Below are 24,693 nucleotides of genomic sequence, written 5' to 3'. Positions count from 1 at the left end.
AGCTGAATATTTTATAAGAGAAGGAAATTAGCAGCTGAACTGAACTGAACTTATTAGAGCTGAACTGAAAATAATCGTATAAGAACAGACCCTCAATAAACAATTATCAGCAACAAAAGGTTTTGTGTGAGACCGGACTCACGTAAGACCGGACTCAATAACAAAAGTCCAACAAAAAGGCGCGGGCTAACTAAACCCGATCACGAGGCCCGCAACACCAAATACATGACACTATGACAGTAATATTCTAATACCTGACAATAATATTCTTATACATGACACTAATATTTTAATATCTGACAATAATATTCTAATACATGACAGTAATATTCTAATAATACATAACACTAATATTCTTATACCTCACAATAATATTCTAATTCCTTACTAAAATTATCTTATTCCTGATAAAAATAATCTTATTCCTTGCTAAAATTTATGATAAAAATAAAAATAATCTTATTCTTGACTAAAATTTTTTAATCCTGACAATCTAATACCTGACAATACTAATATAATGCTTGACAATATTAATCTAATACCTGACACTAAACATTTAATAAAACTGACAATATATTGAAATTGATAATCTACTATTAAAAAAAAATCATCACCTCAAAGTCGCTTTAATAATGGAGGAAACCAATTTGACATATTTTTCATTCTCCATTAATCTAAAGTCAAAAATTTATATTTCCCAAACAGAATGAAATTCATGAGAAGTGAGTGGAAGGGAGGAAATCAGATTCCTTCATCCATTAAGGTTTTGAAAGAGGCTTGTTCTTTGTCCCAACTTTGAAAGAATACTATTCGTTTCGCTGCTATCGGATGAACTCATCTATTCCAGGGTTTTGGATTGAGGTTCAGGAGGAGAGAAAGTAGATCTACGGGGGATTTGGAGGAGCTTCATCGCCATCAAGTTGAGAGGAGTCGGAGAGTGGTGGAGGATCTGGCCGCCATTGATGAGGGAGAACAGAGAAAGGGGAAGAAGGAGAATGAAGATGGTGGACTCACGTGAGTCCGTCTCACCCAAAACTTTACCTTACCCGCAATTAGCTCATATTGTGGCTACCTTATTTTATGAAAAAAAAAATATATTCAAATAATATAGACAAGAGTTGGTAGTTTCAATTTTTTATTTTTTTAAATAATAAATGATATTTAATCCAGGATCAATTTATAGCTACTACATAAATAATAAGGTTAGATAGGTCACCTTTATTAAATAAAACTCATATATGTGATACTCTGCGTATATTGATATGAATCTAACATTTCATTTGAACATTTCTTTTTCAAGAATTACTATTGAATTAGTCTACAAGAAGTCAAATTATAGCTGATTAAAAAGCCCATATCATAACAAATTAATTGATGAAACCTAATGAACAAGTCTTTTCAATGTAAATCATTTATTATAGCAATTTTGTAAATAAGTCAATAAAAAAAAAAGTGTCAATAAGACATTTTCATAAGAACCAACAAGTGGACAACATAACACACATTTAATGCAAAGGGACGAAGGTAGTATATATTTTCTTTTTTTAGTTGCATCACTTTTGTTTTTATGGACTCTTAGGCAACTTTTGAAGTAGAGAAAACAACCTTTTTTTTAACAAAAAAATTATGAGATTGAGAGTGAAGAATAAGGGTCTGTTCTCTTACGTTGAAATTCAGTTCTGTTCAGTGAGCTCCTAATTTCCTTCTCTTATAAAATATTCATTTTATTTCAGTTCAATTTAGTGAGCTTCCGTTTTGATTTTAGGATTCCGGGATCCCTAAAAGATCCATTAATTTTGGATGATAAACTCGTTTAGTTACTCGTACTCTTTACTTTTTAATAATCAACACTCTCGCCATTAGTTCAGTTGTTCTAAAACGTATCCTGTACACAATATACAAATAAATTCTGTACAATGCCAATCTCTCTCCTCCGTTACTGCCGGCGAACCACACCGTCGCCGGCGTATTCCTGGCATCTCCGGCAACTACGATCAGACGCGACGCTTGAAGCAATCGCAAAAGCCGCCGAAGAGAAAACGCCGGTAGTAGCGCTATACAACTATCCTTCATTTTCCGGCGCATATTCAGCGCTTTTTGCTCACCTCTTCCACTATCACCTTCGTCGTCCTTGCCTCATCCTCCCGTTTTCCTCCGTTGCTCCTTTCAGGTTTTTCTCTCACTCAATTTTTGCTGCTATTTTGTTGTTAATTTGTAACAATTATGCAATTTCTTTGATTAAATTAATTAAAGTAGGTATTGTGTAATCAGCAATTATCGCTTAGAATTTGTTCGCTGATTTATGATTCTGACCTAGATTAATTAGGTGCATTGAATTTGTTCATTGTTGTGCTAATTAATGTGTATCACTGGATAAATTGTGTTCTGCTCTGTATTTATTTGTTTTTGGTGTAATTTTAATTTTGTGCTAATCTTTTTTAGCTGTTGAGAAAATAAGAAATTTAATAATGAGATATGTAATTTGCATTTAACTCTACACAATCTTCATTTTTAGGCCAATTTTTGCTGTGATGATTTTTCTGTGTTACTCGGACTCTGGTGTTTCATGGATCATGGCTCATGTGATCATGTCCAAGGATCCGACTCGACTATTTTGTGAAAAAAAATTATTGTTTTTCTGGCCCGAAATGAGTGTCCCAGTGTTTTAGTCTTATTACTGTTGGAATCTCTAGGACACTTGGACACTCCATATGGCCAAAAAACATTGAGGAACCGACATAGTTACTTTGAGTTAAAATGAAGAGTCCAAGAAACATCTATTGTAGATTTGTAGATGCCAAAAGTGACCCAATTGTGATTGAAATTTGGAACATATGGATATGACATCTGCAATGCCTATTTGGTTGGTTGCTTATCAGTATAATAACCGTGTTATTTTTTTGTATTCAAAGTGACCAAAAATATTTCCTCAATTTTCAATATTATGCATAACTGAAGTACCTCCTTTTCTTCATGAATTTTGATTACCGTCCATTATCATTTGGAGATGGTATTGGGTAGTAATGGAAATTTATGAAGAAAAATACAAGTTGGATGATGAGGTTATATTATTAAATAAAGATGTCAAAAGTTGACTCGACCCGAAATACCGACTCAAACCCAATTATTAACCAACCCATTTAAACCCAAAAAAATTGTGACTTAAACCCGATTTGAAACCAACCCTAGACCCGACTTGAAACCAACCCTAGACCCGAGTTGCCCAAATATGTGAGACCCGAACCCGAACCGAATGTAACCCGTAAATTATTAACCTGAACCGAACTCGATTCGAACCGAAATTGACCCAAATCCGTTTTAACCCGTTAAAACACGAATTTAACCCGACTTGTTACTAACCTGACTGAATTAAACCCGACCCGTTCCTAACGCGACTCGAAATCAACCTGACTTGTTATTGACCTGACCCAAATTCAACCCAACTTGTTACTGACTCGACCCGAATTTTACCAGACCTATTACTAACCCGACCCAAAAATTTAACTCGATCTGTTACTAACCCAACTCGAAATCAACACGACTTGTTATTTACCCGACCTAAATTCAACCCAAATTATTCCTGACTCGATTTCAAATCACCTTAAATGCAATTTAGACCACCTTATTATTGTTGATCAAAGCATTTTGTCTAGGGAGACCAAGTCGGTACAACCAAGCAAAAGAAAGGAGCATCATCCTCAAATTTAAGAGTTATATATATATATATATATATATATATATATATATATATATAGGGGAGGGATCCGGTGAGAATAGGTCCATATGTGAGAATTCATACTTATATGAGAACTGATTTAAAATTTAGAACATGTGGGTAAAAATTTAGAACATACGAGTTAAAATTTAGAACATGTGACTCAAATTAAAATTTTGAACATATGAGTAATAATTTAGAACATTTGTGTGAGTAATATGTTAGAACATCTGATTTAAGAATTAGAACAAGTGATTAAAAATTTATAAAATTTGATTTATGAAATTTTAAACATATGAGTAACATTTAGAACACTTGATTTAAGATTATGAACATGTGAATAAAAAATTTAGAACAAACTGATATTGAATATAGAAAGTGTGAGTAAAGAATTTAGAACATACGAGTAAAAAAAATAGAACATACGCTTTAAAATCTGGAACGTATAATTAAAAAATCTTAGAAAATCTGGAACATATAATTAAAAATCTTAGAACACACGTTTTAAAATTTAGAACATAAAAGTTAAAAGTTTGGAACAAGTTATTGAAAATTTATGACATCAAGCTTAACTAATTTATGGTTTAGAACATGTGAGTAATAAATTAGAACATTTGATTTAATTTAGAACACCTAAAAAAAAGTTTAGAACATCAGATTTAAAATTTAGAACATACGAGTAAAAATTTAGAACATAAAGAGTGTTCTCACATAAGAAAAATTCTCATATAAGAAAAATTCTCACGAGAGCCTTCCCCTATATATATATATATATGTTGTATGGTCAAAAGAGATAATTATCTTCCTAAATTATAGACTATAGTTCCCTAGTATATTGCCCATATATATTATAGTCAAAGGAAATAATTAGTTTGATAAAAATGATAATTGTCTATTTATAGTTAGTTAAACCCGAATATGACCCCACTTGGAAATGACTCGACCTGATTGTAACCTGCAATTAATTGACTTGAACATAACCCGACTCGAATCCGAAAATGACCTGAATTAAATATGACCCAATCTGATTATAACCCGCAAATTATTGACTTGAATCGAACCCGACTTGAACTCGAGAATGACTCAACTTGAAAATGACCCGACATGATTATAACCCGCAAATTATCGACTTGAACCGAACCCGACTCAAACCCGAGAATGACCCGACCTGATTATAACTCGCAAATTATTGACTTGAATCGAACCCGACTCGAACCTGAGAATTACTTTAACTCGTTTTAACCCGTGAAAACCCGAATTAAACTCGACCTATTGCTCACCCAACCCGAATGTAACACAACCTGTTATTAACCCGACCCAAACCCGATAAGAAGTATGACTCGATGAGATCCGACTAAAGCATGACCCAACCGAAACACGACCCGCATAGGTTATGGAATTAATCCGAATTGACCCGACCCAAGTTGACCCGACCATCTCTTACCGGCCCAAACCCGACCCGTTTACCCGAATTGACAGTGCTACCCAAAACCTCCAAAATTTCTCAAAAAACGTGGATATTAGTCATCAATTTTGGAATTTATTGACTTTTTATCACCCGCAAATAAAAATTGCCGAAATGTTTACCATGATCCCTAATACTTTCCGGGAGTCCAATTGGGTAGGTGGAACCATCCAATTTGCCTTTAAACGACCAATTTTCTGGTTTACAACTTGCGCCAATTTCATTAACTCAAGCCTATCACGAACATTTATGACAACATATAGTGATCATAGATGGTTCCAAACGTGCATTATACGACCATGAAATATATTCCATAAAATCTTAATTCTTTTCGACACCGGGCCCTGAAACAATCGAAATTTCTCAAAAAGCATGGATATTAGCCTTCAATTTTGGAATTTTTAGACTTTTTTTCGTCCGGATATAAAATTGCTAGAATGTTTACCATGGTCCCTAATACCCTTCGGAAATCCAATTGGGTGGGTAAAACCATCCAATTTGCCTTTAAACGACCAATTTACCGATTTACAACTTGTACCGATTTCATTAATACAAGCCTACCACGAACATTTATTACAATAAATTATGATCATATATGGTTTCAAACGACATAGTAAGACCCCGAGATGTATTCCCTAGAATTTCAAGACTTTTCGATACCGGGCCTCGAAAACTCCAAAAATTCTCAAAAAATGTGGATATAGCCTTCAATTTATGAATTTTTTGTCTTTTTTGGCCCGGAAATAAAAATTGCCGAAATATTTACTATGGTCTTTAATACCCTTTGGGAGTCCAATTGGGTGGGTGGAACCATCTAATTTGCGTTTAAACGGCCAATTTACCGGTTTACAACTTGCCCCGTTTTCATTAACTCAAGTCTACCACAAACATTTATGACAACATATAATGATCATATATGGTTCCAAACGGCATTGTAAGACCCCGAGATGTATCCCCTATAATCTAAAGGCTTTTCGACACCGGGCTCCAAACCTCCAAAATTTCTCAAAAAGCGTGGATATTAGCCTTCAATTTTGGAATTTTTTTTTAAGTTTTTTTCGCCCGAAAATTAAAATTTCCAAAATGTTTACCATGATCTCTAATACCCTCCGGGAGTCTAATTAACTGGGTGGAACCATCCAATTTGCCTTTAAACGAACAAATTACCGGTTTACAACTTGCACCGATTCAATTAACTCAAGCCTACCACGAATATTTATGACAACTAATAATGATCATATATGGTTCCAAACGGAATTATATGACCCCGAGGTATATCCCCCAGAATTTCAAGACTTTTCGACACCGAGCCCTAAAACCTCCAAAATTTCTCAAAGTGTAGATATTAGCCTTCAATTTTGGAAATTTCAACTTTTTTTCGCCCGGTAATAAAAATTGCTGAAATGTCTATCATGTTCCCTTATACCCTCTGTGAGTCCAATTGGGTGGGTGATACCATCCAATTTGCCTTTAGACTGCCAATTTACCAAATTACAACTTGCACCGTTTTAATTAATTTAAACTTACCACGAACATTTATGACAACATATAATGATAATATATGGTTCCAAACGATATTATATGACCTCGAGATGTATCCCCTAAAATCTCAAGCCTTTTGAACATCGTGTCCCGAAACTTCAAAAATTTGTAAAAAGGCGTGGATATTAGCCTTCAATTTTGGAATTTTTTTTCACTTTAATTTTGGAATTTTTTGACTTTTATTCGCCCGGAAATAAAATTTGCCGAAATGTTTACCATGGTTCCTAATACCCTCCGGGAGTCCAATTGGGTGGGTGGAATCATCCAATTTGCCTTTAAACGGCCAATTTACCGGTTTACAAATTGCATCGATTTCATTTACTAAAGCCTACCACGAACATTTATGACAACATATAATGATCATTTATGGTTCCAAACGGCATTATATGACACCGAGATGTATCTCTAATATCACATATCTTTTCGACACCGGGACCCGAAACCTTCGAAATTTCTAAAAAAGCATGGGTATTAGCTGTCAATTTTGGAATTTAAAATTGCCGAAATGTTTATAGTGGTCCCTAATACCCCCCGGGAAATTGGGTGGGTGGAACTATCTAATTTTTCTTTAAACGACCAATTTACCGGTTTATAACTTGCACCGATTTCATTAACTCAAGCCTACCACGAACATTTATCACAACAAATAATTATCATATATGGGTCCAAATGACATTATATGACCAAGAGATGTATTCCCTAGAATTTCTAAACTTTTAGACACCGGGCTTCGAATACTCCAAAATTTCTAAAAAAGCGTGGATATTAGCCTTCAATTTTTGAATTTTTTGACTTTTTTTCGCCCTAAAATAAAAATTGCCGAAATGTTTACCATGCTCTCTAATACCCTCCGGGTTTCCAATTGGGTAGGTTGAACCAACCAATTTGCCTTTAAACGGCCATTTAACCGATTTACAACTTGCACCGATTTTATTAATTCAAGCCTACCAGTAACATTTATGACAACATATAATGATTATATATGGTTCTAAACGACATTATATGACCCCGAGATGTATCCCCTAAAATCTCGAGTCTTTTCGTCAACGAACTACGAAACCTCCAAAATTTCTCAAAAAGCGTGGATATTAGACTTCAATTTTGGAAATTTTCGACTTTTTTTGGCCTGATAATAAAAATTGACGAAATGTTTTAACATGGACCCTAATACCCTCCGAAAATCCTATTAGGTGGGTGGAACCATCTTATTTGCCTTTAAACGACCAATTTATCTGTTTACAACTTACACCGATTTCATTTTCTCAAGCCTACCACGAACATTTATGACAACAAATAATGGTCATATATTATTCCAAACGGCATTATATGAACCCCGAAATATATACCCTAGAATTTCAAGACTTTTCGACATCGGGCCCCGAAACCTCCAAAATTTCTCAAAAAGTGTGGATATTAAGCCTTCAATTTTGGAATTTTTCAACTTTTTTTGCCCGGAAATAAAAATTGCCAAATTGTTTATCACACTCCCTAATACCCTCCAGGAGTCCAATTCGGTGGATGGAAGCATTCAATTTGCCTTTAAACGGCCAATTTGCCGGTATACAACTTGCACCGATTTCATAAACTCAAGTCTACCACGAACATTTATGACAACATATAATGATTATATGTGGTTCCAAACGTCATTATATGACCCCGAGATATATTCCCTAAAATCACAAGGCCTTTCGACACCTTGATCCGAAACCTCTAAAATTTCTCAAAAAGCGTTGAGCCTTCAATTTTTGAATTTTTTGACTTTTTTCGCCCGCAAATAAAAACTATCGAAATTTTTTACCATGGTTCCTAATACCCCCCGGGAGTTCAATTGGGTGGGTTGAACTATCCAATTTGCCTTTAAACGGCTAATTTACCGGTTTACAACTTGCACCGATTTCATTAAATCAAGCCTACCGCGAACATTTATGACAACATATAATGAACATAAATGGTTCCAAACGGCATAATATGTCCCCGAAATGTATCCCCCTAAAATTTAAAGGCTTTTCGACACCGAACCTCAAAACTTGCAAAATTTCTCAAAAACGTGGATCTTAGCCTTCAATTTTGGATTTTTTTTGACTTTTTTCGTCAGAAAACAAAAATTGCCAAAATGTTTACCATGGTCCCTATTGTTCTCCGGGAGTCCAATTGGGTGGGTGGAACCATCCAATTTGCTTTTAAACGGCTAATTTACCGGTTTACAACTTGCAACGATTTCATTAACTAAAGCCTACCACGAACATTTATGACAACATATAATGATTATATATGGTTCCAAATGGCATTATATGACCCCATATGTATTCCCAAAAATATCAAGACTTTTCGACACCGGGCTCCGAAACTTCCAAAATTTCTCAAAAAGCGTGGATATAAGCTTTCAATTTTGGAATTTTTTGACTTTTTTTTTTTCTCGGAAATAAAAATTGCCGAAGTTTTTACCATGGTCCCTAATAACCTCTGGGAGTTCAATTAGTTGGGTTGAACTATCCAATTTGCCTTTAAACGACCAATTTACCGGTTTACAACTTGCATCGATTTTATTAAATCAAGCCTACCACGAACATTTATTACAACATATTATGATCATAAATGGCTCCAAACGACATTATATGACCCCGAGATGTATCCCCTAGAATTTTAAGACTTTTCGACACCGGTCCCCGAATCCTCCAAAATTTCTCGAAAAGCGTGGATATTTTTAACTTTTTTTCTCCCGTAAATAAAAATTGTCGAAATGTTTACCATGATCCCTAATACTGTCCGGGAGTCTCATTGGGTGGGTTGAACTATCCAATTTACCTTTAAACGACCAATTTCCTGGTATACAACTTGCACCGATTTCATTAACTCAAGCTTACCACAAACATTTGTGATAACAGATAATGATCATATATGTTCTAAACGACATTATGACCCCGAGATGTATCCCCTAGAATTTCAAGACTTTTTGACACTGCACCCTAAAACTTCTAAAATTTCTCAAAAAGTGTAGATAGTCTTTAATTTTGTAATTTTTTGACTTATTTTCGTCCGGAAATAAAAATTGCCGAAATGTTTACCATGGTTCCTAATATCTTCCGGGAGTCCAATTGGGTTGGTGGAACCATCCAATTTGCCTTTAAACGACCAGTTTACTGGTTTACAACTTGCACGAATTTCATAAACTCAAGCATAGTACGTACAATTATGACAACTTATAATGATCTTATATGGTTCCAAACGACATTATATGACCCTGAGATGTCCGTTAAAATATCAAGAGTTTTCCTCACTGGTCCCCGAAACCTCCAAAATTTTTCAAAAAACGTGGATTAGCCTAGCCTTCAATTTTGAAATATTTTGATCTTTTTCGCCTGGAAATAAAAATTGTCGAAATGTTTATCATTGTCCCTAATACATTTCGAGGGTCCAATTGGGTGTGTGGAACCATCCATTTTGCCGTCAAACAACCAATTTACCGGTTTACAACTTGCACCAATTTCATTAATTCAAGTCTACCATGAACATTTATGACAACAAATAATGATCATATATGGTTCCAAACGACATTATATGACCCCGAGATGTATCTCATAGAATTTCAAGACTTTTCGACACCGGGCCTCGAAACCTCCAAAATTTCTCAAAAAACGTGGTTATTAGCCTTCAATTTTGGAATTTTTTGACTCTTTTTTTGTTCGGAAATAAAAATTGCCAAAATGTTTACCATTGTCCTTAATATCCGACGGGAGTCCAATTGAGTGTGTGGAACCCTCCAATTTGCTGTTAAACGACCAATTTACCGTCTTACAACTTGCACCGATTTACCGATTTACAACGGCCAATTTTATTAACTTGCACCGAACCCGAGTTGAACCGAAATTGACCCTAACCCGTTTTAACCCATCAAAACCCGAATTTAACCCGACTTGTTACTAACCTGACCTGAAATCAGCCCGACCCATTCCTAACCCGACCCGAATTTAACCTAACCTTTTACACACCCGACCCGAAATCAACTTGACTTGTTATTGACCTGACCTATATTCAACTCGACTTGTTATTGACCTTACCCGAATTTTAATATACCTATTACTTACCCGACACAAAAATTCAACCTGATTTGTTACTAACCTGACTCGAAATTAACACGACTTGTTATTGACCCGACCTAAATTCAACCCAAATTGTTCCTGACCCGATTTCAAATCACCTTAAATGCAATTTAGACCACCTTATTATTGTTGATCAAAGCATTTTGTCTAAGGAGACCAAGTCGGTCCAGCAAAAGAAAGGAGCATCATCCTCAAATTTAAGAGTTAAATATAGTATATATTTGTTCTATTGGCCAAAGGAGATAATTATCTTCCTAAATTATAGATTATAGTTCCCTAGTATATTGTCATACATATTATAGTCAAAGGAAATAATTAGCTTTATAGCTAAAATCATAATTATCTATTTATAGTTAGTTGAACCCGAATATGACCTGACTTGGAAATGACCCGACCTGATTGTAACCCGACTTGAATCCAAGAATGACCTGACTTGGAAACGGCCCAACCTGGTTATAACTCGCAAATTATTGACTTGAACCGAACCCGACTTGAACCCGAGAATGACCCGACTTGAAAATGACCCGACCTGATTATAATTCACAAATTATTGACTTTAACTGAACCCGACTCAAACCCGAGAATGACCCGATCTGATTCTAACTCGCAAATTATTGACTTGAACCGAACCCGACTCGAACCCGAGAATTACCCTAACCCGTTTTAACCCGTGTAAACCCAAATTAAACCCAACCTATTGTTCACCCGACCCGAATGTAACCCGACCTAAACCCGACCCAAACCTGATAAGAAGTATGACCTGACGTGACCCGACTCAAGCATGACCCAACCCAAACCCGACCCGCATAAGTTATGGAATTAATCCGAATTGACCCGACTCGAGTTGACCCGACCCACTCTTACCTGACCCAAATCCGACCCGTTTACCCGAATTGACAGCTCTATTACTAAATACTAATTTCCATTTACATTAGGATGATACCTGCTAAATTACATTTAAATTTATTTCCATTACCACCATTCACTTTCCACCTACAAAACAGTGAAGTAACCGAAGAAAAACTGATAATGTTTCCTTCCCCCACCCCCCAATTTTTTTTGGGATTAGGCTTTTATGAGATCCGAGATCTTTATAAATATTAACAAATGATTTGCTAAAGTACTGTCTTACTACTCTTACACCAACTTTGTGTATGATGAATCCTGATGTCAGGGTGGAAGATTTGTGTTATGAAGGACTCAAGACATGCTATTTCCTTGACTTCATTGGTCCAAGAGGATTTGCTGTTGAGCTTTGGCGGAGGACAGCATGCAAGTAAGCCATAAATAATCCTTCGTCGTTGGACTGCTCTATTATGTATAGATAGGCTTCTTAAATTGGGAGGTTGACCTTTTGTTTTTTCTGACTTTTGATACCAGAGTGATATGCTTTGATCATAGAAACTCAACACTTCCAAAGATCCCTTCTGTTGAGGATTGTTCTGGAAAACTCACATTTCATGTTGATGTTGGGAGGAGTAGTGCAAGGGCTGTTTTTGAATATTTTTCTGGCCAGCTTGAATACACAAAATCACCTGATGGAAATGTTAGTCCATAGACATGTTTCCCTGTAATATTCTTTATGCGTATATGCATTATTGATTCTATTAGAAAGCATCATTTACTTTGCCTTTTGCAGGGTCTGGTTAATGGTCTGCTAAACTCAAATGATCAATGTCGTATGGAGTTACTCTTGAACTATCTTGAAGATGGAGATTTACGCCAATGGAGATTGCCTGACGTTCGGGCTTTCAATATTGGGATTTCAGAATGGAGGTCAAAGCTGAACTGCATCACCAATCCTCACATGTATGACCAGGTGAGTAGGGAAAAATCTGGATTTGAAAGTTGAAGTATAATCTTTGATCATGGGGTTTCTTGTTTTCTTTTTTATGAAATTTTCTTTGAGAAAAAAGCTGAATTAGTTGCGCCTGTCTAGCAATGTAGTCTTTATGGTGTAGTTGCTTCTGTCAAAACTGGTTGGAGCAACGCATTATAGTCATATTTATTAGCACTATATGGACCTAGCATATTGCTCCTCCTTCAATAGTTATTCAAATTGCTACTTGGAAGGACACCCTATGTAAAATTATTGATTTCTTGACAAGAAATGCATGTGCATTTTCATGTTATGGAAGTAAGAGAGTTTGTTTGGTGGCATAAGCTCTAGTGAGATGGTCTGGATTTTGTCTTTGCATAAAGTACCTGCCTATACTTCAGTGACCTCCTATGCTTATGGGGAGATTTGTTTTGATAGCTTGGGTTCGTTGGAATAAACCAGCCTAGTATGTTCTGCTATGTGCCAGTTGCAGATTAGCTATGTGCAACTTGGAAAGAATAAGGGGAAAAAGTCTCTTTGTAATTGGGTGTGCTTGGCCATTCTCTGGGTTTTGCTTGTTTGGATAATAATGATAGATTTCATTTGAATATACTTCTTATATGCTATTAGCAGGGCCTTTTGGAATAGCCTGATAAAATCATATCTGTGGCATTTTTATCGGGGTCAATCTTTGGTGATCTTCCTAATATACACTTAAATGCACTTCTTTTCCTCGTAAATATTAATAAAGTCATTCTTTGCCTGAAGGTATCTTTTGTGTCAGTTCTTGCATTTACATCAAGCTTGTTATTTGTTAGGCTTCCAAAACAGCATCGAATACCTTAATCAGTGAATGTAGTAATGAGTGGCATTATTGGGCTTGATGACATTATATGAATTTGATCATGTGTGTGTGTGTGTGTTTCCCTTCTTTGAATAATTCGTTAATTACCACCTGAATGCAGCTATTGGAGATGAATGTAAAGGCGCTGCTAACCAAGGGAAACTCTGAAATTTCAGCTCAAAAGGATGCTGCAAAAGTGTTTCTAGAAAAATCTTTTGAACTTCGGCTAGGTCGAGGATTCTATGGGGAGTGCCTGGTAAGTTTTTGACAGATTGCATGCTTTTAAATCTGTATTATCTGACAGTTTTTTTTTTTCCCCCTCTTGCTACCTGATTCCCTCTGCTGATTCCAAAAAAATAAAAATTGTAAAATTTCTTCAATGATTTCATCAATAAGATATAATCATTGTTTTAAGTCCAAACCATACCCCCCCCCCTCTTTTTTTTTTTTCTTTTTTTTTTTTTGGGGGGGGGGGGGACTTATGTCTCCTTATAAATTACATTATTTATTATTTATGTTTATTTATCAGGGAGTAAGAGCTGATAGCAATCCAGACCTCAGTGATGAAATTGGGAAAGAACTTAGTTTAAGGAGTGCTGCAGCTGGCTTAAGGTAACTTATCCAAAACTTGTAAAACTGGCGACCTATGGTAGATGTTTACATTATAGCAAGGGCATGAGCCAATGAGAGGCAAAGTTGTATGCTATAATGCTATGCACAGGCCAAGTTTTGAAAGGGGTACGACACGGCTTGACCAGTAGGCCTTCATCAAAATTGTTTTTCTCGTTACTATATAGTTTGTATTATACTTAAAATTTAAAAAAAAAATAAAAAAATTACATTAATCAAAATTTACAATAGAATTTTGGGGATAAGAATTGACTGTTCTGATTAGAATACTCCTCTGCTTTTAATTATATTAAGACATGTTTTTTTTGCTCTTGATTCTTATACAGAAAAACGATATTGCTTTTAATTGTTAGCTGCACTGGAAATTTCTTGATCATATTGTTATTGTTCTGCACCCAGGAATTACTCTTATTCATTGTAATCTTCTGATATTTCTTTTTGCCCAGGCCTGTAGGAGCTGTTGTCTTTATGCAACGTAAGAACTTGAAAATGTGTCTGAGAAGTATGGATGGAAATACAGACACCTCAGAGATTGCGAAGGTGTCACTTTAATCATTGTGTTCTAGTCACTTTCCCTTTCCTAATTTGAGTTTCTCATTCTCTTTGGATGCTTGAGAAGAAGCACTGTCATTTCTCATTAGCATTTTTGCTCCTTTATCCTGTAGGCCTATGGCGGTGGAGGTTCGCCTAGTTCTAGCTCCTTCATCATAAGGATGGATGAATATAACCAGTGGCTCTCGGTCAATTTATCAAGTTGATTGTAAGTACATCGTATTACTTACATCATTTACGTATAAATGTTGTCATTATTCTGTCTGGAATTAATAGTTACATTTGTCGCAAATACTGTTTCATGGTGTCTAAGGAAGCTGCCACCTTTTTAAAAATAGTAATATCTTGCTATTATAGTCCCAAAATTCTCCCTCGTTAATTTGAGTTCTCGGGAGTTAAGAAAATGGCTAAAGTCAAGTCATGTCACTTCTTATTTATGAGTCGTGAATCTTTATACAATGAACATTCTTTTTTGCTATTATAGGCTTTGAAATGGTTGCCCCCCTTGATTCTTTTACTTGTTGGCAACTTGCATTTACTCAAAATAATAAATTTATTAATGGCCTTTGGCAGTTTGACTGCCATTGGAGTTATTTTTATACCTCTTTTACGTTCTACCTAATTTCTAATCTTCTATTTTGGATTTTACAATCTGTGCTTCCTAAACAAATGGAAATTTCCATATAACTTTCTCAAATATCTTTCACCAGAATTTAGAAATCTGTTTAAGATGCTCAGGGAGACATTCAAATTAGATTACACATGGTATCAAATTTCTCCATGGCTCTATGCTTTACTGAAGTAATATTGCTCTGTTGCTAACATCTAAAATTGAGGTGTGAATGTTAATAATGCACTTGGGTTCTTTCCCCTTTTTTGGTCATAAGTATTCACAATCTCAAGCTATTACACTAAATCCTGTCAAACAAATCTATCATAGATGTAAAAGAACTAGTAAATAGGGCATCCATCAACCACTATGCCTTTAGCTGTTGGACATGTTGCCAAACTGCAGTGCTCACTATTTGTACCCCACCAGTTCAAGCTTTTATTTTCCACTCCTAGTGAGAAATATAACAGAACTCCCATGAAGGCAACCCCAGCATCCAAAGCTGCTGAAAGAATGTAATTGTATCTCTGCCACCAATGCTTTCTGTAACGGAAGACAAAGAAGTTGAAAATTGTTCCAACTATGATCCAGGCATTATAGTTTACAGTTGTTGCTGGTGGCATATAGGCTGTAGCCCCAAGAAGGACAGGCAGGTTAATTAGTGGTATCCATGACTTTTCAGGGAATGCCTTGTGAAAGAGCCAAACTATTATTGGTCCTATTGCCCCTCCTACAAAGAACCAGTTCATAGCTTTGTAAGTTCCAAGATCTCCAAAAATTCTCCTAGGACCAACCAAGCCCCATATGACAGAAGCATCAAAAAATACACGGTCACCAGGACAAGTCCAAGGGCTATCAGCTGGAAGCAGACTGTCCTCGCATATATTATGAATTGAGTTGAGCAACCACCACGCTACTGAAATGTTGATGGTACCAGCAAAAATGGTTCCTATGAACTGGCAGGTCATATAAAGAGGTTTACTGTAGTAAGATATGATGTTATCGATAAATAAAGCAGGAATTAATTGTAAATGATTCTGAAAATGCTTGAGTAGCTGCAGTCTGACTTAAGTGTGGGATATGGCTGGTAGAGTCCATGTTACTAACTTGGTGAGAAGTATACCTGAACCAAAAACATTGATCTTGGTGGGATCTTCATGTAGTGGCCTAGCTTGAAATCACTGAGGAAAGAAACAGCTTGCGACATGCTCATATAACCATAAACCTTGAAGCATACGTTGGCAATTGGTTTTCCTGGTAATATGAGGCCCATAACATACTCTGTTATTATGTTCAGTCCTGGTGTCTGCAGATAGCATGAAAAAAGACGGGTTATATAGGTGGTTGTGTGGATAAATTTGATATTCTCATAGGAAGAGGTTGCTTCTATTTCACTGCACACTCTTGAATTTCTAAGGTCTGAGCTTAGACTTTGACTTGGGTTTTTTATGCAATATATGCTATAATGATATGGAAGTAATCTAGTTAGGTATATTCTGATATGTTATAATAAAGTTTACTAATAGTAGTATAGAATTACCAACAATAATGGTCAAAGTTTGGCCTTGGAGATCATGAAAAGTTAGCGTGATATTAATTTAGAGGCAAAAGGAATATGAAACTATGAAAGAAGCCTACCTTTCCAACTTCCCGAGCTAACTGGCTACTGGATTGTGTTTTGTTATTTTTACATTTCCATGTAGTTTGTTACTAAATTGTTTTCTTATGCAATTTTCTCTGTTTTTAAGTCCAACGAAGGTGGTTCCTCATGAAAGAAGAGTTTCAGAACTTATACATCAGTGAATCACTTTGACCTTATGTTTTCTTATAAGATTATATGTCCAAAAAGCTGGGTCATTGTAAAATCCTCAAACGCACGGTTACTGTTTAGGACAAAAATATATCTTTCTTTTGGGTTTGGTAACTTACAAGCTTGGTTTAGTGAATTGCAAAGTCTTGTGAAGTTACGATGAATGACATGAAATTGAGACACAACTCAGTATTGATGTTGGCATTCAGGAAATAATCAGTGAATTATTATGCTTAAAATTAAAGAGAGATATGGAGTAAATACTTTTTAATTGCAGAGAATTATTGAGATGCTGGAGTATGCTACCACTTACCACGTTTGTTGTGGCAGTTATGATGCTGATGGGGAGAGTGAATATGAATGCAATGCCACAAGCAAAGAGGAGAGCCCACCAAGGAATCTGAACTTGTTCTTTCAAGAAGATAGAGAGCAGAAAAGAAATTGTTATTGTCAACCCAAGAAGAGCGTAGAACCACCATGCTGGTATGTCTTTATAGTTTTTCATTAGTTTCGTATGAATATCCTCCTTGCTTTTGTATGATGCTTGGTACCTTTCATAGATCTCCCTGTTTGTTGAACAATTTACCACAAGTCAGATTAGACATACCATGACTGTTGTCATTCTTATACTGGGGGAAATACATTTCAAAAATTATTCTTATTTGTTTGAGTATAAGGGCCAAATTCAAACTTTCTCCTTTTATATGCTAAATGTTCTTGTAAGATTCTTTTATCCCAAAGTCCCAATGTTTAATCTTATTACTCTGCAAAATTCTAGCTAGAAGTGACAATAATTATAAGCCTGGAGTTAATAAACCCAATGAACAAGACTCAAAGCCAGTTCCATAAGCCCAATGAGCAGGACTTTAATAACTGGCTTTTTATTGACAAAAATTATGATTGCTTAATTCCACTATCACAAAGTTGACCCACACTAAACTTTCAGTCTTGATGCAGCATATCTTGTTTGTGTTATTTGGAGAGATTTAATTATCAGAAATTCAGAACAAATCTGTTTAAAATTTTACGATGTCTTAATGCAGCATGTCTTTTTTTGTCTTAGAAGGAGAGCTTACATTATTTGAACAAATCTGTTTAATTAAATTATTATTGCCTGATTTCACTAATAATCACAAAGTTGAACCCACACTGAATTACCAGTCTTAATGCAGCATGCTTGGTTTAAGGAGAGATTTAATTATAAGAACAAATCTAGTAAAAAAAAAAAAAAGAATCCACAAGAGTTGAGTAATAATATTACCTTCCGTGAAAGAAACCCACATGAGTAAGAGTGGCAGCTATGGTTGCGAAGCCAAAGCCATAAGTTAGAGCAAAAAATGTGCTCATGTGGATCTGTCCTTGCTTTGCATATTGTGTCTGATCTAACTCAAATTGGTCATTGACTATTGCTGATATATTATATATTTGACCATCAGCTGAGAATAAATGTGAGGAGAAAATGGGAAACTTGCGAGCACTATACAAGTCCAGTCCCCAGTATGCAATGGGCATGAAGATATATATTATCAGAACATAACCTACGCACACATTTGCAATGGCGAAGAATGGGGTTATGAGGGGGCTAAGTAAAAAGGAGGCTACAGCAGACCAGTCTAGTGTTATGGCTCCAAGACCAAGGCCTTTCATGCCTGAGCCTAGCTGTTGGGCAGTAACAGATCTGGAGAATACCCAGCAGACCCATGATATGCTTGTGAGAGTTGAGAACAAGTAACCTGGGACTGCGTACCACACAAAGCTGCATGTTAGTGCAATCAGGAAGAACTTTGCCCTTGATGTTCGTCTTTCATCTTTGTCATCCTTTTCATGCAAGGCCCTGCATAAAATTGAAAAACCAGTACTTATGTTAGGATAGACATCCTTATATTTTGTTCAAACTTACTTTGCTGATTGATCAGCTGCAGTTGAAATATTTTGTTGTTTCAGAAGTAGAGTTGGTTGTTTGGATTAATATGGTACTTAGATTGCTAACAATTTTATTTTCATAATAAAAGAAAGATGAACTAAACGCGTTGTTCACTTATTTGGATGCAGATTTGCTGCTTATGATTATGTGATTATCTGTTCAAGCGCTTATGGTACTGCAATATGGTGTAGATTGCTTCGTTTCTTTCGCAGCGGGTGCATCACAAAGCAACCTTCCATTACATATATTTGGAACCGGGATCACGACACTGATACATACTTTATATCAGAGTTGATTGGGTATAATACAGAAGCTTTCTTGATTAAATGGTCTCGGAATCATGGATATTCATTCATACTTCCTCCTGACCCATACATGCATAATCTTCGCAAGGTTAGTGTTTATGCTTACATATTAGCAGTAATTCAGTAAACAGTTGCTCACATGTCCATGTGAAAACATTTTAAAGTTTTTTCTTCAGTTTTTGAATATTTGGACGATTTGGTAAGTGGCTTTGGGTCATAGCCGTCAAACTAGACCTTGACATGAATCTAGTGCATTGTCCACTTCTATCAATAACAATTTTTGGAAGAACTATGCACTATACCATAAATGTCTATACAATATAAACATGTTGCTTTTACTACAACTTTGTGTGTAAATTGTCATTAGTTTGGCATGCGGCCATTTTAGACTGATGTCAATTCATTAATTTGCATTTTCACAACTTGATATATTATTTCTTATCATGTTATGCTGATAGGGATAATCCGAGGAGTATCTTTCCAAGTATCTAATCAAATAAAGAGATAACTTCCGTTTGTCGGTTAAACCGACCTCAATTACCAGAATATGAGTTTCAGTCCAACCTAACGGTTGCAAGTTATTTTGTGGAATGGGTCACTTTGTTTTAAGTCGGGTTAGTTTTTAACATTTAATTGTGTACATAATTTTTAAGTAGATTGTAGATCATTTGAATTACGTTTTGGATTTGATAAGCTTCTCATGAAGCCATGAAAGTGGACAAAATATGAGAGTGATATCTCATGGACCAAGGCCTAGAATTGCTAGAAGCGATCAAGCAGTAACAGCCAATTTTAGTAACCAGTGTACAAGATGCTAATTTGTTACTATTATCATCTTTTCCCACCGTCTTCTGCTGCTGCAGTCCTTCGCATGCTAGTATATTTTGTCTTTGTTTTACCCCCTAAAATTGATTGAATGTCCTCTTCTCTATTTTATACCTCATTTCAATGTGATTTTCTCCACACTTTTCAAGGGGGATTATTGCAATCTTGATATGATATTTCTCTGTTTTAACGCGTAACTTTGAGGAAAAATGTGTCAATATGTAATTACTTCGTATGTTGTAGTAAGTTTAAATCACTTTACAATTTACTTTATTTTAGATATCAGTTGAAGCGAACATGGCATAATACGGTATAGTATAAAACTAGTCTCTATTTTGTTGCCTATCGCAAGAGGTCGTAATCGTTGATGCCTGGCCATTTTTATATAGATGGAAAGCGATGAGGCAACCAATATTTTAATTTTTATATGGTGTAAAATCTGTACTTTATATAAAATAGTAACCATTGCAACTCTCATACGTCTTTATTTCTATTTTAAATAGAATGGATGGTACTAATTTTAGGAACATCAATTATTGGGGTAATGGTCTCACCATCTCATGAATGCCCTTTTTAGTGCATTTTCCCTCTAAAATCTCCATAAATGAAGTCTTGAGTATTGATGTTACTTTGATGCAATATTTTGAATTTTCTGATGTTGTGGTTTCTTCGGAATAGTACTACTTTTAAGAAGAGTTTAATGAATCTATATACATTTATGTCAAGGTCGCCATCACCTAGGTTAGAAAATTTACTCAATATGAGATTGTCCATTAAACTAAACAAAGACATTTTTGTATATGGACTTATCTTTTTACTCTTCTTTTCCAACATTAAGTTATGGGGTAATTAAAAAATTAATTCTATATAGTAGTAATTACTTTATTTTAATAAATGCTTTGTGAGCCATTTCTCACCAAGATAATGATGAGAGTAGTATAAAATAGGAGGAAAGAAATTAATCAACCACCTTCTTATCAAGTTGGCTTACTATTTCTCACCTCCTTTTTATACAAGTTTCCTATTCCTTCTAATTCACACAATACAATTGTATTTAATGTCTTCAATTAGCCATTAATAATAGTAATAAGGAAACAAACACTTTCTAATATATTAGTATAAATAAACGATAATTAAACCACTTGCCTGAAAAGAGAGACTTGGACAAGAGTGTTTGGCCACCACATATGAGCAGGCTCCACTACGTACTTCCTCATTAAACCTGCCCAACCGTAACCCAATACCTGAAGAGGAATATAATTGATTAATTAGGCATAATAATTTTAAGTTACTAATAATTTTATCCTATTATTTTCCAATATACATTTGAGCGTACAGTACAATAAAGTATTTTTTTTAAAAAAAAATTATATACTTGTATATATAAATAAACTAGATGCAACCCGTGCGATGCACGATTTGTTTGAATTTTTTTAAAAAAAAATTTTATACATATATTTATGTGCTAAAATTTGTTATATATTTAGATAAAATTCCTAATATCAAAAGATAATATTTTATATTTAATTAATTTAAATTGGAAAATCTTATTCGCCAATTTTGCTTATGTGGCATTTGAATTATTTAATTACAAAAGATTTTAATAATCTCCTATTTAATTGGTTACTACTAAAATTTATAATCCTACATGGCACACTAAGAAAATTAGATCCTATGTGGCTCTTTAAAAACAATCACCAAGATGGACCACGTCACTTTCTTTTAATTATAACCAATAATTCACTAATTGAAAAGCTCATAAGTATGATTATATGAGTGTATAATCCATAATTGTACAACTGATTGAAAATTAACTTGTATTATATGGGTGTATAATTCATAATTTTTGGAATTCGGACTTAATTTAGGAGAATTTTATACTTCTACGTTGTATACCACCAATATAGATTATTCAATAGTCAGTCTAAACTCTAAACTAAATCAAGTATACTAGTGAGAAAAGTCATGTCACTCTGCTTTACTTAAAACTCCTCTTTGATATTCGCTTATTTTTTATTTTTTATTTTTTTTCTTATGTAATACTCCGTATTTATATATATAATTCGTATTCAATAATTACAATAACATGCATGATGTATACGTACGTAGTGCAATATCTTAGACAAAAAAATTACGATAACAGGCATGATATATACAACATTTAACATTAAGACAAAACAAAGTGGCATGTATTAAAATAAAGTACACTATTAATCATATAACCTAATTAATTAAAAAAAAAGATGAATTTAACCTTTTATTTCTTCTTAATTTGATTCCTTCCAATCCATAATCATCACCCCTTCCCTTCCCTAAACCCTCGAAGAAGGTATTTTCTTTTGTATTGTTTTCTTGAAGACACGTCACTTACTTTCCACTTTTAGCAGGCTTTTCCTTTTCACACCTTTATTAAATGGGACAACTTAATCTTTCTAGATTTATAAGAATTTTTTACTCTTAGCTTTTTTTCACTTTCACATACTTCTTGCATAAAGTTTATTAAAAAGGTAAATTAAAAACATCAACTAATTTTGTTCTTAGGTTGTTAATTATACTTGTACCACCTCCATTTCATATTGGTCATGTTTGGTAAATAGTTTTTTGGTGGCTTTTTGGTTAGCTTTTAGCTTTTTTATGAGGTCAAACAGCCAAAAAATGTGTTTAGTAATTTGCTTTTTAGCCAGTAAAAAAGCTGGTTTTTAAGCTAAAATGAAAAAGCTGCTTTGAGTAGCTTTTTTGTTGGCTTTTGGCTTGTTGGCCCACAAATTATCTAATAAACAACCAACTACCAACAATTAATTTACCAAACACTTTTATAAACAGCCAGCTTTAACAACCAATTTCAAAAGCCATTATAAACAGTCAAACATACCAGCTGGTCAAACAAGCCAAGTGAACCAGCCAACAGCCAACCGCCAACAGCCAACCGCCAAACAAGGCTATTATTTGAAACGATTAGACATTTTTTCTTTCTACTATATGTCAAACCGTTGCAAATAATATAAAACGGAAGTAGCATATCTGTATATTTAATAATTAAAAAAAGCGAGCCTCACAATAATGAGCTCACTGAGTCACCGACTAGCCACCTCACCTCTATTTATAATTGTTCACTACTGCTCATGCACATGTGAAGGTTCATTTCTCAAATCTTATCATATGAATTTGAAAGAATTATAATTATAATGACAACTTTGATTTACTAAAACTTATGCATAATAAGTATTAATAACATAATAACAAGTGACAGTAATTTTGTCACGGTTAGTTTCGTGAATTATTAATGATAATCTTTATTTATTTATACAAGTACGTATGTATGACACACACGACAACTGTATGAGCATAAAATATAATAATGGATGATTAATACATACCTGAGTAGTAATAATGAGGATCCAAGCAGCCAAAAATGAGATATTTCGTTTATAAAACGCCTTAATAATATTGACAATACCAACAGCATAAGCTGATCCATTACCAAAAGCACTACCAGCATTAGCAAATATGGTTATTAACACATGTTCTTTCACGTTAAACGGACCCGGGTTAAGTGAAAATGACCGGGATCCGAACCCGGGGATACGAAACTGGGTCTGGGGTAGGATTCGAGCCATTAGATGACCAATGGGTAGGGTGGCTACTTGGACCGTGATTTGTGTTATAATAAGGGGTTCAGTCCTATAAGAAAAAAATTGGTTAAGAAATGAAAGTAGCCCACAAGAAACTAGGCCCAAGAACCACATACGGAAGGTCCATACGGGTAGGTTTGGGTCATCGGTGTTCGTGACGGTTAGACGTACCTCCTCGATTGGGGAGATATCGTCGTCGTTCAGGTCGGGTTTGGGTTTCTCTAAGTCGGGTTGGTGGGTTTGGAGTTCTAAGGAACCCATGGAAGGAAATGGAGTAGCTAGCACAAAATTTAGAGAGGAGAAAAAAAGACTTTTGAAATTGGTAAATCTCACTAGAATGTGTAAGGGATAGTTTTTATATAAGGTGTCAAGGTGAAGTTGGATTTTTTTGAAGAAATGGATGATAAATGACAGCTATTATTTTAAATGCTACTATATATATTAAGATAAAATGCCAACAGTTAGGGAAGATTATATAGGTGGGTTATGTTGACTTTTTATTAATTGGTAAAAAAATGTTGAAGAGAGAACTATGTCTATATATATCTATTTGTGGACGAACATATCTTGTTTTCTAGGAGTATTAACAAAAGGATATTTTAGGAAAAACAAAAAAAAGAAAACACTCGAGTGAATGTATGTAATTTCTCGCCTCAATTTACTACTCTGATTTTTTTATTTGGCGTGTCTCAATTTATTTGTTTCATTTTTATGTTTTTTCTTTAAGAAAATTTTCTCTTAATCAAACTAGGTTTTATAATAACACTCTGTGTAAAATAATTATGGAGCAAGTAAATTGAGGCGGAAAAAACAACAAATTAGAAAATGATGAAAGTGGGAAAAAGGATTGCTTATAATAATGATGAATGAGTGTATGAATTGAAAAACATGAATGCATTAAAGAAATTAAAGTTTTGGTT

General features: G+C 34.7%; 2 protein-coding genes and 1 long non-coding RNA gene across 4 annotated transcripts; 2 read left to right on the top strand and 1 right to left on the bottom strand.

Moving 5' to 3' along the window:
• Positions 1–1,819: 1,819 nt before the first annotated feature.
• Positions 1,820–15,402, top strand: LOC110685070. 2 transcript variants are annotated; one of them, XM_021861532.1, is made up of 8 exons: positions 1,820–2,170; positions 11,997–12,098; positions 12,203–12,368; positions 12,510–12,641; positions 13,607–13,741; positions 14,015–14,097; positions 14,562–14,655; positions 14,781–15,402. In XM_021861532.1, the coding sequence occupies exons 1-8, from the start codon at positions 1,917–1,919 to the stop codon at positions 14,871–14,873; spliced, it is 1,059 nt and encodes a 352-aa protein (XP_021717224.1). In that variant the 5' UTR covers positions 1,820–1,916; the 3' UTR covers positions 14,874–15,402. The 2 variants fall into 2 exon arrangements, with proteins under 2 accessions (XP_021717224.1, XP_021717223.1); XM_021861531.1 differs by having other exon boundaries at positions 12,462–12,641.
• Positions 15,403–15,430: 28 nt separating this feature from the next.
• LOC110685067 (oligopeptide transporter 4-like) lies at positions 15,431–24,034 on the bottom strand. The gene is made up of 6 exons (XM_021861530.1): positions 23,519–24,034; positions 21,288–21,385; positions 18,349–18,921; positions 17,401–17,653; positions 16,401–16,583; positions 15,431–16,233 (listed from the first exon to the last, which is right to left on the bottom strand). Exons 1-6 carry the CDS (start codon positions 24,032–24,034, stop codon positions 15,619–15,621), a joined length of 2,238 nt encoding a protein of 745 aa, XP_021717222.1. The 3' UTR covers positions 15,431–15,618.
• On the top strand, positions 18,928–20,144 carry LOC110685073. Its single transcript, XR_002503912.1, has 2 exons — positions 18,928–19,404; positions 19,775–20,144. It is a non-coding gene; the product is annotated as an uncharacterized LOC110685073 (long non-coding RNA).
• Positions 24,035–24,693: the final 659 nt, after the last annotated feature.

Source organism: Chenopodium quinoa, unplaced genomic scaffold (genome assembly GCF_001683475.1).
Source record: "Chenopodium quinoa cultivar QQ74 unplaced genomic scaffold, ASM168347v1, whole genome shotgun sequence".
Lineage (NCBI taxonomy): Eukaryota > Viridiplantae > Streptophyta > Magnoliopsida > Caryophyllales > Amaranthaceae > Chenopodium > Chenopodium quinoa.
This window is presented reverse-complemented; position numbering and strand designations above follow the sequence as displayed.

What these genes read in the sequence shown, in the direction of transcription:
- LOC110685070 (XM_021861531.1), top strand. Translation starts at nt 1,917, where the DNA reads ATGCCAATCTCTCTCCTCCGTTACTGCCGGCGAACCACACCGTCGCCG. An exon ending in TGGCGGAGGACAGCATGCAA is followed by an intron (nt 12,099 to 12,202) that starts GTAAGCCATAAA and finishes TTTTGATACCAG; the next exon opens with AGTGATATGCTTTGATCATA. An exon ending in ATCCTCACATGTATGACCAG is followed by an intron (nt 12,642 to 13,606) that starts GTGAGTAGGGAA and finishes ACCTGAATGCAG; the next exon opens with CTATTGGAGATGAATGTAAA.
- LOC110685067 (XM_021861530.1), bottom strand. Translation starts at nt 24,034, where the DNA reads ATGGGTTCCTTAGAACTCCAAACCCACCAACCCGACTTAGAGAAACCC. An exon ending in TCCTCATTATTACTACTCAG is followed by an intron (nt 21,386 to 23,518) that starts GTATGTATTAAT and finishes ATTCCTCTTCAG; the next exon opens with GTATTGGGTTACGGTTGGGC. An exon ending in GTGGGTTTCTTTCACGGAAG is followed by an intron (nt 17,654 to 18,348) that starts GTAATATTATTA and finishes TTCAACAAACAG; the next exon opens with GGAGATCTATGAAAGGTACC.